The following is a 14295-nucleotide window of genomic DNA, read 5'->3' as shown; positions in this document are numbered from 1 at the left end:
CGCCAATGTCACCACCATCATCAACCACAATCGAACAATTACTACTACCAACCAACTCATCTATCACAACTAGCACAATCACTAACTACCACTAACACATCATCAACATCCACACATTCTTCGATCACCACCACCACTACAATTATCACTGGTGTCACCACCTCTACTAGTGCTTCAACCACTGTCTACGCTACAATCTATCTCAACTAAAAATTATAGCTAATCACATCTCCAACTACCACCAACACATCATTATCCATGATGCATTCATTTTTCAGCCATCATAATCAATACCTCCAACTACTAACATCAACCAACTTCACATCACTATCACCACCACTACCAATTGTCATCATCATAACAGTAACTACAATACCAACCATTTCTACCATCATAACTATCACCACCAATATTACTAATCAGTACCATCAATCATTACCAGTTTACCACCGCCACGACCATTAAAAACCATCTCCATTATCACTTACAAACTTAAATATTTTTTTCAATTAAACAATAATTGTATTGTATTAAATAAAATATTTTTCTAATATATAATTAATTTTTTATTTGAATTGAATTTTTATTATATATACAGATAAATAAATTTTGCATTTTCAGATGTGAAAAACAGTCTTAACCATTCAGTTTTCAAATCTGAAGACAACATTTTACTCATTCAGATGTGCATTAAGATTCCGACGTCTGAATCTTAATAAAAACAAATGCAGCCTTAGTGTAGTGATCACGCCTTGAAAACAAAGAATAAATAGTCGTTGTAAATATAATTCGTTTTGAGGTACTGTGTATAAAAAAACCATTTAATAGTGTAACATTAATTCGGAGCTTTGATACTAAACACAAAATTATTGAGAAACTAAACTAAACCTATGACTATACATTACTCCCCAACAAACATCAAGGTGAGAATTAAAGAATCTGCAAAGCTATATCAACCCATCATAAAATTAAATAGCAAACACGGAAATGAAGAAAATGCCAAAAACAGTGTCCACTTGACTTCAAGGGCCAACAGAATCATTCAATAAAAAATCATGGAAATGGAATCCTTAAAACAATTCCACTGAATTATCAACTTTTTAACTGACTCCCCAGAACATACTTGAAACACCAACATTTTCCTTTAAGCCATCCTGAACCATGGGAGACGGTGACCTAGATAACAAACAAAAATTAATAAGTAACCTAAATAGAATACAATTTAAAAGTTGAACAAAAATGGATATAACTTAGTGAGCTATGTGAGGCTTTTACACGGACCTGACCTTAACGGCCATCAACGTGTAACGGCTCATATGTATACAAACTAAATTAATTTCCAAGTTCCAAGTTCCAATTTCCAATTACTAATTACTAGCTCTCTATTTACTTTTGCTTATCATACTAGTTATGTATCCGAACAAAATGTAAAAGGATAATTACCTCGTATCATAACATTTGGGATGTGAGCAATCTTAGACCAGCCCTTTCCTGCTTCCTTCTTGCATCTTTGCATCAGAATTGATGAACACAGTGCTATGTATAGCGTTTGCAATGCTGTGAGAGATCTCATGCCTTCTGGCAAGGATGTCAACATAAGGGAATCATAAATTGCCAACAAATTAAGGGCAATGAGGTCGCCTATCCATTTTGGAATTGTTGCCAATTTAGGACATCCATGAATATGTATTGATTTCAAAGTAGTTGAGAAATGTCGGAGCCACAGTGGAAGAGACATTAGCTTGTCAAGCCCCCGAAGAGTGAGAGTTGATAAGTTCCCCCATACTTCAAAATGCATTGCCTCTTCGTCTACGGACAAGTCAAGCAGAGGGCAATTTGATATATATAAATCATAAAGGGAAGTGAGATGAGTTAGATTTGTCGATAGGGAGACCAGATTCTTGCAATCTCGGATAATCAAAGATTGGAGCGACGTAAGATTCTTGAACACATCCTCTGGCATAGTTGCTAGGCCTTCAACAGAATATAGACTCAAATGTTTCAAATTACAAAGAGGAGAAGGATGATGAGGAGGTGGGCAAAGAATTTGCTTCAATATCTTCTCACTTATTCGTTGCAATTCAAGTTGTTTTAGGGAAGAGAAGCAGTAGCGTTCATGAGTCTTTGACGGTTGCATGAATTTATCATCATAACCTTCAAGTTCGTCAAGATTCCATAGTTTAAGACTTTGGAGAGAAGGCAGTTTCCATAGCGGTGGAAGCTTTTGGCATTTATTGCAATCTTTTATGTGTAGATGAGCAAGGTTGGGCAGCAAAAGGCCAAGATTATCAACCATCAACCAACTTGGAAACCTTGACCCACTATAATTTTATATTCGCAATCTTTCAATGTTTTGGTGAGGCTGCAGGGCTTCCAGCATCATCAGATCAGCTCCAGTATCAACATCCCCGAGTAATCCATATCTAAACTGTACACTCAGCTGTCGAAGATGCTTCATCCTTTTCACTATATCTGTCGGTGTTCTTCGTCCATTTGCACGGACTCGTCCAATTAATTTAATGCTTAAGCTATTTCTGAGATCAACAAGGCCTTTTAGTTCATTCAACTTGTCAATTGCCTCACCAGATATGAAACTTTCTTTGCCTATGATAAAACTTGGCAACGTCCGTAGAGATGTCAATTGACCCATTCCAGGTAGCATATCTTTCAGGGAGGAGCAACCATCAAAATCCAAATGCATCAGACTTGTCAACTGCAAAAGTCCTGGGGGAATATGGGTTAATGAGCTACACCCTCGACATGCCAAACGTCGAAGGCTCACCAATCTCCAAATATCTCTTGGCAAATTTTTGAGTTTTCTGCAATTATCTAACTTCAGAACTTGTAGATTATGCAATTTTGTTATGGTATTTGGTAAAGTAACAATGCTTTCAGAAGAAATAGAGAGATATCGCAGATGCTTCAGTCCACCTAAAGATTGAGGCAGAAACTCTATATCCAACTGACCTACATATAGAACACGCAAACGTGCAAAACTTGAAAGCATTCTTTCAAAAGCTGAATTGCTCATGACACTGATTGAATAATTATTTAGATACATAATTGTTCGCAACTTCATATGCTTTCTATAGAATGAATGGGGAAATGCCGATAAACCATCAATCTTGAATAAACAAGAAGCATGGAGAGTTTGATCAGGGACAATCGCTGTATCTTCTGCTTCAATGATACTGAAGAACTCGCCGTTTGCAACTTCTTTTGCGAGATCATGAATAAGATCATGCATTTTGTAAAATTGCATAAACGATTCATGTTCTTCCGCTTCTTGAAAGAATGACCTTCTTAACAAATCCACGAAATATGAATTCGCAACATCCTCCAAATTATCTCTGTTGCTAGAAATTGCTTTAATAAAACCTTGAGCAATCCACATATCAACCAAATCAAATCTACCAATTTTGAAATATTTTGGATAGAGGGAACAATATGCGAAGCATATCTTTAAATGCCGAGGAAGGTGATTATAGCTCAATCTCAAAATGTCCATTACATCATTTCCTCCTCGTGTAATGCTTGACAAATCTTGATTCTTGAAATACATCCACTCATCCTCTGTTCTTTTCAGGCGCAGTAGGCTTCCAACTGTCCTTATTGCAAGAGGAACTCCTCCACACTTTCTCACAATTTCCTTTCCTATTTTCACCAAATTCGAATTTTCGTGCTCTTTGTTACATTCAAATACAATTTTTTCAAACAATGTCCATGCTTCTTCCTCTGAAAGGACTCCTAATTTATGTTTATGAACACTTCCCGAAACTTCTGCCACCATGTCTGAACGAGTAGTCACTAAAATCTTACTTCCTTTGGCTCCACCGATCAACATATTCTTCAGGTTCAACCATTTCAAGTGATCTTCATTCCACACATCATCAAGCACTAGCAAATACTTCTTCCCATCAAGCATTTCCCTAAGGTCGTTCTGCACTGCATTTAGTTGAAGGTAATTAGCCTTCTCTCCTCCTCCAGATTCAACAATTTTTACTTTAAATACATCCGAAACACAAACCCACAATGCTTTATCGAAATTCTTTTTAATCATTTCATCATTGTACACACATTGTGCCAGAGTGGTCTTTCCTAGCCCCCCCAAGACCAACAATTGATATGACCACAACATTCTCTCCAACCTTAGAATCCAAAAGAAAATCCACAATTTTTTTTTTATCATCACTCCTTCCAATCACTTCTCCTTCAGGCACAAATGAATAAGTCTCTCTATCCAAATTCAACTGGACTGAATAAGGCTGTGGAAGCAAGGGTTGCTGCCTCCTTTCAACTAGGTTTAAGGAGGCCTTATCATTTGCAATTAGTTCTAGGTCTCGTCGAATAGACTTGAGACGATGACTTATCCTATAGTTATAAATTATAGGATTTGATTTTGAGAAGAAGATGCCTACCTTATTAAACAATTTTCGATGCTTAACTTCAATGGCGACGTCATCCAAGAGATCATCAGCTTCAAAGAACACTCTCTTAAGCCTTTTTATCCAGTCCTTCACCAGGTTTCTACTTCCCTGCTGCTCCTCTACATCAATGAGTACGGCTTGGATGGAAGAAACTGTATCAGAAAGCTTGTCTAGCTCATCGGCTAGCCTGTATATAGATCCTACTTCTTCAGCAGCAAGAGAACCCAAGCTTTTCAAGATTTCAGCAGCGAGATCGAACAGAATTTCAGCCATGATCAGCAAGATGAACAAGTTTTCTTCTTTTTTTTTTTTTGGGTTGCAAAATGTAGATGTTGCCTTTGCCTACCACAAAGCACAATTTATGAAGTTGCTTTGATTCTAGGCGTGGTACAAATGAGAAGTTTCAAAGCTAATTGGCTGACAAAAACTTTTTGTGAGGTTGATTCTTTGCTTGTCCAGATTTTCTTCCTAGATTCTTTTCTTGAAATTATTAGGTATAAAGTGGAAAAAAGAATATAATTACTTGGTGCTTCTCCCTCGAAGAACAACATATATACTTCATAACACTTATTCATGATTAAATGAAATGTAATTTTACTCTGATTTAGTGATTCTTAAGATTAATTATTTAGTTAAATATAAATTTCGAATGTATTAACTGTTTACATTCAGCTCCCACAATACTATTTAATTGTTTTATTAGATTTTTAAACTTGATAGTCTCTACCCTATTCAGCATGATCTTCAAATCTTGATGTCATTTCTTTAAGAGATAAGTATCCACTACGCTCGAATTATGATCAAAGTTGCTACGACACACTTCAACTTCATAGGTCCTGTTACCTCCATGAACTCAATTTTAGCGTATTTTTGTCACTCTTTCGTGCTGATGTGACACCTTTATTACATAAAATGAGGCCCACGTCTGACAAAAAGTGACACATCTGCTAAAAAGGTTGTAAAAAATACGCTAAAATTTAGTTCGGAGGTAATAGGACCCCCATAAAGTTGGAGTTTGTCGTTGCAAATTTGGTCATAGTTCGGGAGGAGGGTGGGGGTGGGGGAGGGGGGGTTACCAGATGCTTTATTCTTTCTTTAATTTCAATTTAAGAATCTTCTTTTTTCTCAATACTGAGCTATCCTTTTTTTGGTTTATGACTCCTTCCAAAATACATACATTACCCCTATTAAGTTATCCAGATAATTTGATTTCTCTCTTTAACTTTACGGGCCTTCTTTTACGCCAATTAAGTACGATACAGTAGTTTTGAAAGTCTACTGGTAATTCCTTTTTTGTTCCGACAATGCAAAAACAATTTAGTCTACTGGTAATATGCTTTATTGCCAGCATATCTATAGCATTAGAAGATACAGAATACTTGTTCGGAACTTTGGTACTCTTATCTCTTTTTAATTAATTGCATAATGTTCTATCTATATAATGAAGGAGGGTAGTTTACAATTTGATCAACCTTAGTGACAAGCTATTGAAAAGTCACTTGGCAATTTTAAGATTGGTTGATAAACTTTGTAATAGTAATTTCAAATTAAAAATTAAAATTATTTGAATTTAAAAAAATTGGGCTCTTAAAAAGAACAAAAATAATTATATTCAGGCCTGATTTTAAGTAAGTGAAACTTTCTACTGATTTTAGTATAGTTTTATCATTAAGAGAGACTAATGATTTAGAGTCTAAATTAAACTCATTTATCTATAATTTATAATCTATATCTATAATCTATAATCTATAATTTATAATATATCAAAAATGTGAATGCCCTTATAAAAGTGATTTGAACCTTTTGTCATTCATTAAAAGACTCATCTTTAGACAAAATTATCTTTTCACATTTGTTTATTATTTAAATTTTTTTAAAAAAATATTTCCTTAATTATTTGTTATTGTTTCATAGAAATTTGTTGAGTAAATTTTGTACGGTTTATTTTCCTAACAAATTAATGATAATACGTAGGCTATTTTGGCAAGAATTGTATTTCAAATAAAAAAAAGACTTTTAAGTAAAAATTCTCTTAACATCATATTCAAAAGGTAATATATATTAGTTTAATTAACGCAGACTCCTACTATATATAAAATGAAGAATTAGAAAAGGACTCCTAACCGATATTTTAATCACAATTATATAAATATGGACATGAATTTTCTCTCCGTAAATTATATTATTTTTGATCCATGATCATGCGGCAAAATAGATTATTCAACTTTTTTGCACTTTGCTTGTATTCATGATCAATAGTTACAGTTTTTGGGATTACTTTTGAAATGAAGGCCAAATCAGAAAGACATTTACTTTATGGGATAATTTTTCTTTTGAGGACTTAATGGCTCTGTTGATTTGGTTAGATTCTTTCATCTTATGTCTTTAGTCAATTTATGAAAACACATGTATAAATTAGTTTGACCCTTTTACGTGTCTTCTTTCTATTTTGCAGTGGCTTAGGGTAAGTGTTGCGATTTTAATTGCGATGCTAGTTCTCATATATTATGCCTATAATTTTTTTCATGATTTAATATGCTTTTCCACTCTTTTTATTTGATTAGGATTAAGACATGCGATTATAAAATATTAAATTTGGTAGAATGAAAGATGGCGAGGCAGTGGGGGATCCAGAATAAAAAATCACCTCAACGAGGTTCGCACCCAGGGCTCCCCTTCCAATGGAGAACCTTAAGATCTATCTAAATGTCAGTGCACCCAAATAATTTTTTATTTCAATGTGTGTTTTTTTATATCTTTTCTATCTATTTTCGTATATTTTTTTTTATGTAATTCTACCTATTTCGTATCGATTTTAATGGGTGCTAGAGCACCCAAAAAATCAACGTAGGTCCGCCCCTGTGGTCAGATAATTAATATTTTTCCTAATTTTTAAATAAAATTTTACGTTAATATTTTAATTGATTTGCAGCTGATAAGATATTGAAAACGAGGCTGAGATGGTTCGGATATTTGAAAAGGAGATGCGTGAACCTCCTAATGTGGAGGTTTGTGAGATTGATTACGATGATTTTAGCAGAGATAGAGAAAACCATAAAAAAAAAATATAAAATTTACCTTTTATTTTTCTTTATTTAAATAAAAGATACTTGTCCCAACAATTTACTTATGTATATACAAGAATAGCCAATTTATGCCTACATATGTCTCCCATTCACGAGGTTAACTGGTGACAATTTTCTCATTCAATTGCTTGTGAATTTTTCTTATTTATATACTATTTTTTTTTTCTAAAATTCTTCAAAGGTTGGGTGATTGTTTTTTTTTTTTGAGTATGAGTTATGATTTAATTATTGAGTGAATATGTCATAAATAAAAATGATTTCACACCACAAGATTTTAGAATATTGTATAGCAAAATAAGCTTTAGGCTTTAGCTTCTTCAAATTACTGAGAGTTTAGTGATATTCGATGCATTGATATAGCTTAATTAAGAATTCCGGTATAGTTAACAACCTTTTTTTATCGCACTTCACTTGTCATCATGAATGTTGGGCAAATGAATCATGTGGCAATAGAGTTGGATACGTTATTTTGTAAGTATAAGGATTAGAAAAATAATGCACTGAGTACTGCTCAAAGTCTTTTTTTTTTTTTTTTTTTTTTTAACAAAATTTTTTTTTTTTTTTTGAAAAAAAATCTCAAAAATAAGTTTATAAATTTAGTTACTTTTTTTTTTTTTTGAAAAATACTTTTAAAAATAATATGATTTTAGAAGTTTAGGGAAACCAACTATTATTTTTATTGTCCTAAATAAATGTCATAAATAAGGACTTTAAAATTAGTTAAAATTTTACTTTAAATAAACCTAACAATCAGTTTCACTTCCATTAAACATACAATTTTGATCCATCTAAAATTATGAGTAGTGAATATTTTTAAAAGTTAAATAACAGGAAAAAAAATCAATATTTTTCTTAAATTATGGCCAAAGTTGCTACGGCATACTCCAACTTCAACGGAGTATATTATCCCCTGAAGTCAATTTTAGTATATTTTTTTCACTTTTTTGTGCTGACATGACATTTTTTTTTTTTACACATAAAAATAGAGTTCACGTCAAACGTACCATGTCAGCTAAAAAGGTGTCACATCAGCTAAAAAGGTTGACAAAAATACGCTAAAATTTAGTTCATAGGCCCCTTATGAAATTGGAGTGTGTCATAGCAAATTCCGTCATAGATCGGGTGTAGTAGATGCTTTACTCAACAATTTATGTTGAAAGGTCTCCTAATTTACAGATAAGCATCCGATACCCCCTCAAACTATGACCAAAGTTGCTACGACGCACTCCAACTTCACATGGGCCCTATTGCCCCTGAACTTAATTTTACTGTATTTTTGACACCCTTTTGCGCTGATACGACACATTTATTACATAAAATGGAGTCTACATTAAAGGTGTCATGTCAGCTAAAAAGATGTCACGTCAACTAAAAAAGATGATAAAAATATATCAAAATTGAGTTTAGGAGATAATAGGACTCCTATGAAGTTGGAGTGTGTCGTAGCAAATTTGGTAATAGTTCGGGTTACTAGATGCTTTACTCCTTAATGTATGTTGCTGAACACTTTCTGGAACTTCTGCTACCACGTTCGAACGAGTAGTCAGTAGAATTTTACTTCCCTTGGTTCCACCGATCAACATATTCTTCAGTCTCGCCCATTTCAAGTTATCTTGGTTGCGCACATCATCAAGCACTACCAGATACTTTTTCCCATCAAGCATTTTCCATGTAATAGTGCCAGGTATGACACGGGATCCAGTGCTTTCAACTTACACCTAGCGAACTACTTGCCCTGACTGCCCAACTCCCATATCAAGACATCAAAACAAAGTTTCAACAATATAACAAGTATTGAAAGGGAAACAGGAAAAAATATGAGTTGGGTTGACGACCAAAATACATATGCAGTAGGAATGGAAAACATCTCGTCAAAATACATGAAATGCTCGATCTCTCAAAGAGAATGATCTATCTTCTCCATTCATATGCCCTTTATTTTCTTTGATCCATAAATTTGAACTAAATGTTTGATCCGACTAGAAGGCGCAAATCTCTTTGTAGTTTGTACTCACCTCTTAGTCATGTGTACAAATATTAACCAATTAAATTTACAATAATTTGCAACTAAATTCAATTTACAAACGTAGTGATGATCTCAGAAGAAGGAAAAAAGATTAATAGATCATGCTATAACTAGATAAATAGATCATGCTATAACTAGATCTAATCAACTTAGTACTAGTATTTAAAGCTAGATGTAAAAAAAAGAATGTATACTGACAGATCAATAGAGTTTAGAAATGAAATAGCAAAAAATTAAGTGCATTGCCAATCTAATAAAAAATAAACTTCCTTCCTCTCCGTAGGACTGCTTATTGCCAGCTCCTCAATTCCGAGTTCGAGTGGCTGATTCTTCACATCAAAAGCTTTTATTTCTATTAATTGATGACTATGCCAAGGCTTCCTTCCATGAGAAGAACAATGAGTCAACAACAACAACAACAAACCCAGTGTATTCCCACTTTGTGGGGTCTGGGGGGGGTAAGATGTACGCAGTCCATACCTCTACCTCTGATGAAGTAGAAAGGCTGTTTCCGAAAGACCCCCGGCTCAAGTTACGAGATATCAAACAAACACATAGTACAGCACAGAAGCAGATGACATAACATAGATACTGCCGCCATAAGGAATATAAAACAGAGTAAAGCAGGAATGCAGGAATATAAAGCAGAGGAAAGCACACAGATTCGTAACAAACATAGAACACGGAACACGGAACAGAACATTGAATACGGAATCATACCAGGAATACACCCCCACCAATTACCTCCCTACATTAGCGACCCGAACAGGCCCTAATCCTCTGCCGTAATTCGCGTCTTCCAGACCTTCCTATCTAGGGTCATGTCCTCGGTAAGCTGTAACTGTTCCATGTCCCGCCTAATCACCTCACCCCAGTACTTCTTCGGTCTACCCCTACCCCGTCTAAAACCATCCAACGCTAGCCTCTCACACCTACGGACCGGGGCATCCATGCCCCTCCTCTTCACGTGTCCGAACCATCTCAATCGTGCTTCCCGCATCTTACACTCCACTGAAGTCACCCCAACCTTCTCCCGGATAGTCTCATTCCGAGCTCTATCCCTTCGGGTCAGTCCACACATCCAGCGCAACATCCGCATTTCTGCCACCTTCATTCTTTGGGTGTGGGAGTTCTTAGAAGAACAATGAGTCGAATTCTTCATATATATCAAACGACCGATGAAACATTTATTCATTTTAATACTAGAGCGTAGGTAGAGTCTCCTGGGATGACAACTCAATAGAAAAGCATCCACAAAAGCTGGGCACTCCATTGATGATCGTATATCTAGGTTTAAAACATCTACTTGAGACGTAGCAACTCTGTGGTGGAGTTCCCAATAATTCATGTTGATAATTCTGCAGCTGGGGAAATAAAGGGAAACCTGAAACCAAGAGGTCGAGTTTGATAGAAACTTCCTCAATTTACCTAACCATGCTGCATTTACATTGTTGTCACAGCTAAGAACGATTTTTGAGTGCTTCAGATGGGTTGATTCTATCAAATTTAAGTTCAGGAATTTGACATCCTTCAAATTCAATTGATACCAAATTTGGAGCGTCAATCTTTATTGTTCCATAACAATTCTGAATGTTCAAGATCTTCAAGGACTGATTCTTGCCAATGTTAAACCACCCCAACCGGTCAGAAACATTAACTAATATTAAACTCTCAAGGAACTGAGATCTAGAAATAAGGTGCTGTAGAAATCCATCATGTATATACACATTTGATAATTTTAGAGATTTCAGATTCTCACATTCAACAACATCCGATTCTCCAGATACATCGCCAGAATAAAACAAGTGTTCAAGAGTTGGTGTCTGAATTTTAACACACTGATTTTCACTTTCTTTGTCAATTGAAATTGACTTGATCTTTTGAAGATTTAGCAGCTCAATCTTTTTCAACCCGACACAATACCTTAAATTGAACGAGACAATCAAGGGACTGCTATTAAGTAGAACCTGAAGCATGTTTTCATCTAATGTAACACCAGATAGAAAGCTTTCTCAAAGAATTGCAATTCACTACACCATTAGATAACAGAAAAGGCATAAGAGTACAACAAAACAGAACCAATTCTCTTACAGATTTTGCTGCCAAGATTGTGAAAATAGGCAAGAGGTAATGATATATAGGTAAGGACAAGATTGTTTACACCAGTCTGAAGTGCAATATCAATACATTTAACAATCATAAAGAGAAGTTCAGAATTAACAGACATATTTGATAATTCAAACTTTTCTATAGGGATTTTCCCCATCTCTCTCCATGATATTGTCCAAGCTTTTCATATCACCTTGAGAAGGAAACATGAAATTTAAATTGGGAAGAGTCGACCACGCTCATAGCCATGTTTTGGAGACAAAACGCATCTTGGTTGCTTCTTCATAATGAAGAAAACATAGTATTTTGTAAATGATGTACTCCGGCAATACGTTAGTTGTCTCTCTACTCATGGTTGATTTTGCTGCAAAACTCACTAATCAGAGTATTAGAGTTGATTGGTAAGATACAGATTCTTATTTTATTGGGAGGAAAACCTACCTATATAATTAATAAGCCTGAAATCGAGCAAATTAAAATAAGTTGGGTTAAGGTTTGGGCTATACTTAGCACAAAAGTTATTTGGACTAAAATGAGCTAAAATTAGACATTATCATTACAATGATTTCACATTATCATCTCTATTTATTATCAATCTTTATACCTTTTTATTGTCTTGAAGCTAACCATTGGTGCCTGTCATACTTAGGGGATGATATTATTTTACCTATATAAATTTGTATTCTTTCATTTGGTGAAAGAGAGAAATCAAGTGATATAAAGAGAAATTCCTTCTTCATATATTCCGTTGTGTTGGTTTTCTTTTTTAAATGAATCTTTGTTAGTTTTTGTTGAATACACCCATCCCAGATGAAATACCCTTAAGGACAGTATCTCTAATATGCCTCAAGCTTTAAAGAATTCTCTACAGGTTTGTGATCAAGAATATACTTTCTGTAAGATTCCCAACATATTACACGTGGAAGAAAATATTAGAGAGTTAGACTCGGGTTGGGTGGTATGGTAGCAAAGGTAGCAAAGCTAGAGACGCTGGACTCGGCATGAGCTCCATTCTACTTTAAGTAAGATTGATTGAGCTTGGATCAGTGTAATAACTCAGACCTTTTAATGAGGGGTAAAGGGGTAATTTGGCCATCTATGTATTATTAATTAAGAGGATTTAAAAAGAGTGAGCCCCACCCACTCCCTTATTTCAGCTTCACGCTTAAAAGAAAGAAACGAAAGAAGAGTATATTATTAGGGTAATTGATCTCGTCAGTCTTAGTGTTGTTTGACCAAAACATACAGATTTCAGTTATCTCAGTATATCAGAATTTATAGATTTTACTCAGTTCATGTTATATGCTTAGTCATGCATCCCCAGTATTTACAGATTTTCATGTATTTTTAGTATCTACAGATTTCATGCTCTTTATTTAGTACTCCATGCTTTACATGTATGTCCGGTTAATTATTATTATTCCTATTCATGAGGCCATGCATATCAGCCTACCTCATTTAGCATACCAGTATATTCAAAGTATTGGTCGCTTACCTTTCTTTTGTGCTATGATGTCTCATATCATAGGTGCTGACGCTCAGTTCCCAGATCGCACCTAGATTCTTAGATTATCAACAGCTATAGTAGCAGTGGTGAGTCTTCATCATCCGAGGATAGATTATATTACTTCATGTATTTATCTCAGTAGTTAGTAGAGTTAGTTGGGGCATGTCCTATCAACTCATAGTATTCAGTTTAGAGGCTTTTCATACGCTACAGTTAGCTATTCAGACTATTCAGATTTCAATATTTTTATCAGATTCACAATTCAATAATTATTTTTGTATGAAAACTTTATGATATTTCAATTATGCTTTTGCATTCATGATTATAATATTTAGTGTTCACAACATGTACCAGCTCATGGGTTAGCTTGTGGTCTCTCGGAACCGTAAGCACCGTGTAACAACTAGGGGGTAGTCTCAGATTGTTACAAACTTGGTGTTAGAGCCTAAGGTTTTAAAGTGTCCTAGGAAGTATGAAAGCCGCATCGAGTAGAGTCTTGTGATTGGGTGTGTAGCACGCCACACTTATGGAAGAGAGGCTACAAGGCGTTTAGGAAAAGTTTCCCTTCTTTCAAGTATTCATGTCATGTGAGTAAGCATGAGCTTAAATTAAACTCTTAGTCTAATCCGTTTCCTCCTTTCGCTTATAGAACATGCCTCCCAAGAAGAATGAAAAAAGAACAGAAACTCATCCAGCCCCTCAGCCCATCCAGGAAGATCCTCTGAACGAGCATATCTCTCACGCAGAACTCAGGGCTGCATTCACTACTCTAGTGAACTCCGTAGCAACACAAAAGAAACAGCCAGCTATTGTTCCAGCAAACGCAGTGGACAATACTGCTACAACTAGAATCCAAGATTTCACTCGGACGAATCCTCCTTCTTTCATGGGATTCAAGTCTAAAGAGGATCTACAGGAATTCTTAGATATGGTTTAGAAGGTCACGGATTATATGGGGTGACGTCTAGTCAGAGTGTCGAGTAAACTGTATATCAATTGTAGGATGTAGCCTATACTTGGTTTAAGCAGTGAAAAGTTGATAGAGGTGTTGATGCAGGGCCTATAGAATGGGAAGAGTTTTCTATGACCTTTTGGACAGATTCTTTCCACTAGAGTTGAGGGAGGCCAAAGAGTTAGAAT

General features: G+C 35.1%; 1 protein-coding gene across 1 annotated transcript; it reads right to left on the bottom strand.

Moving 5' to 3' along the window:
• Positions 1-810: 810 nt before the first annotated feature.
• LOC107864255 (putative disease resistance protein RGA3) lies at positions 811-4936 on the bottom strand. Its single transcript, XM_016710590.2, has 2 exons — positions 1444-4936; positions 811-1176 (listed from the first exon to the last, which is right to left on the bottom strand). Exon 1 carries the CDS (start codon positions 4187-4189, stop codon positions 2330-2332), a length of 1860 nt encoding a protein of 619 aa, XP_016566076.1. The 5' UTR covers positions 4190-4936; the 3' UTR covers positions 811-1176; positions 1444-2329.
• Positions 4937-14295: the final 9359 nt, after the last annotated feature.

Source organism: Capsicum annuum, chromosome 3 (assembly GCF_002878395.1).
Source record: "Capsicum annuum cultivar UCD-10X-F1 chromosome 3, UCD10Xv1.1, whole genome shotgun sequence".
NCBI lineage: Eukaryota > Viridiplantae > Streptophyta > Magnoliopsida > Solanales > Solanaceae > Capsicum > Capsicum annuum.
Note: the sequence above shows the minus strand (reverse complement) of the source record. Positions and strands in the feature narration are given on the sequence as shown.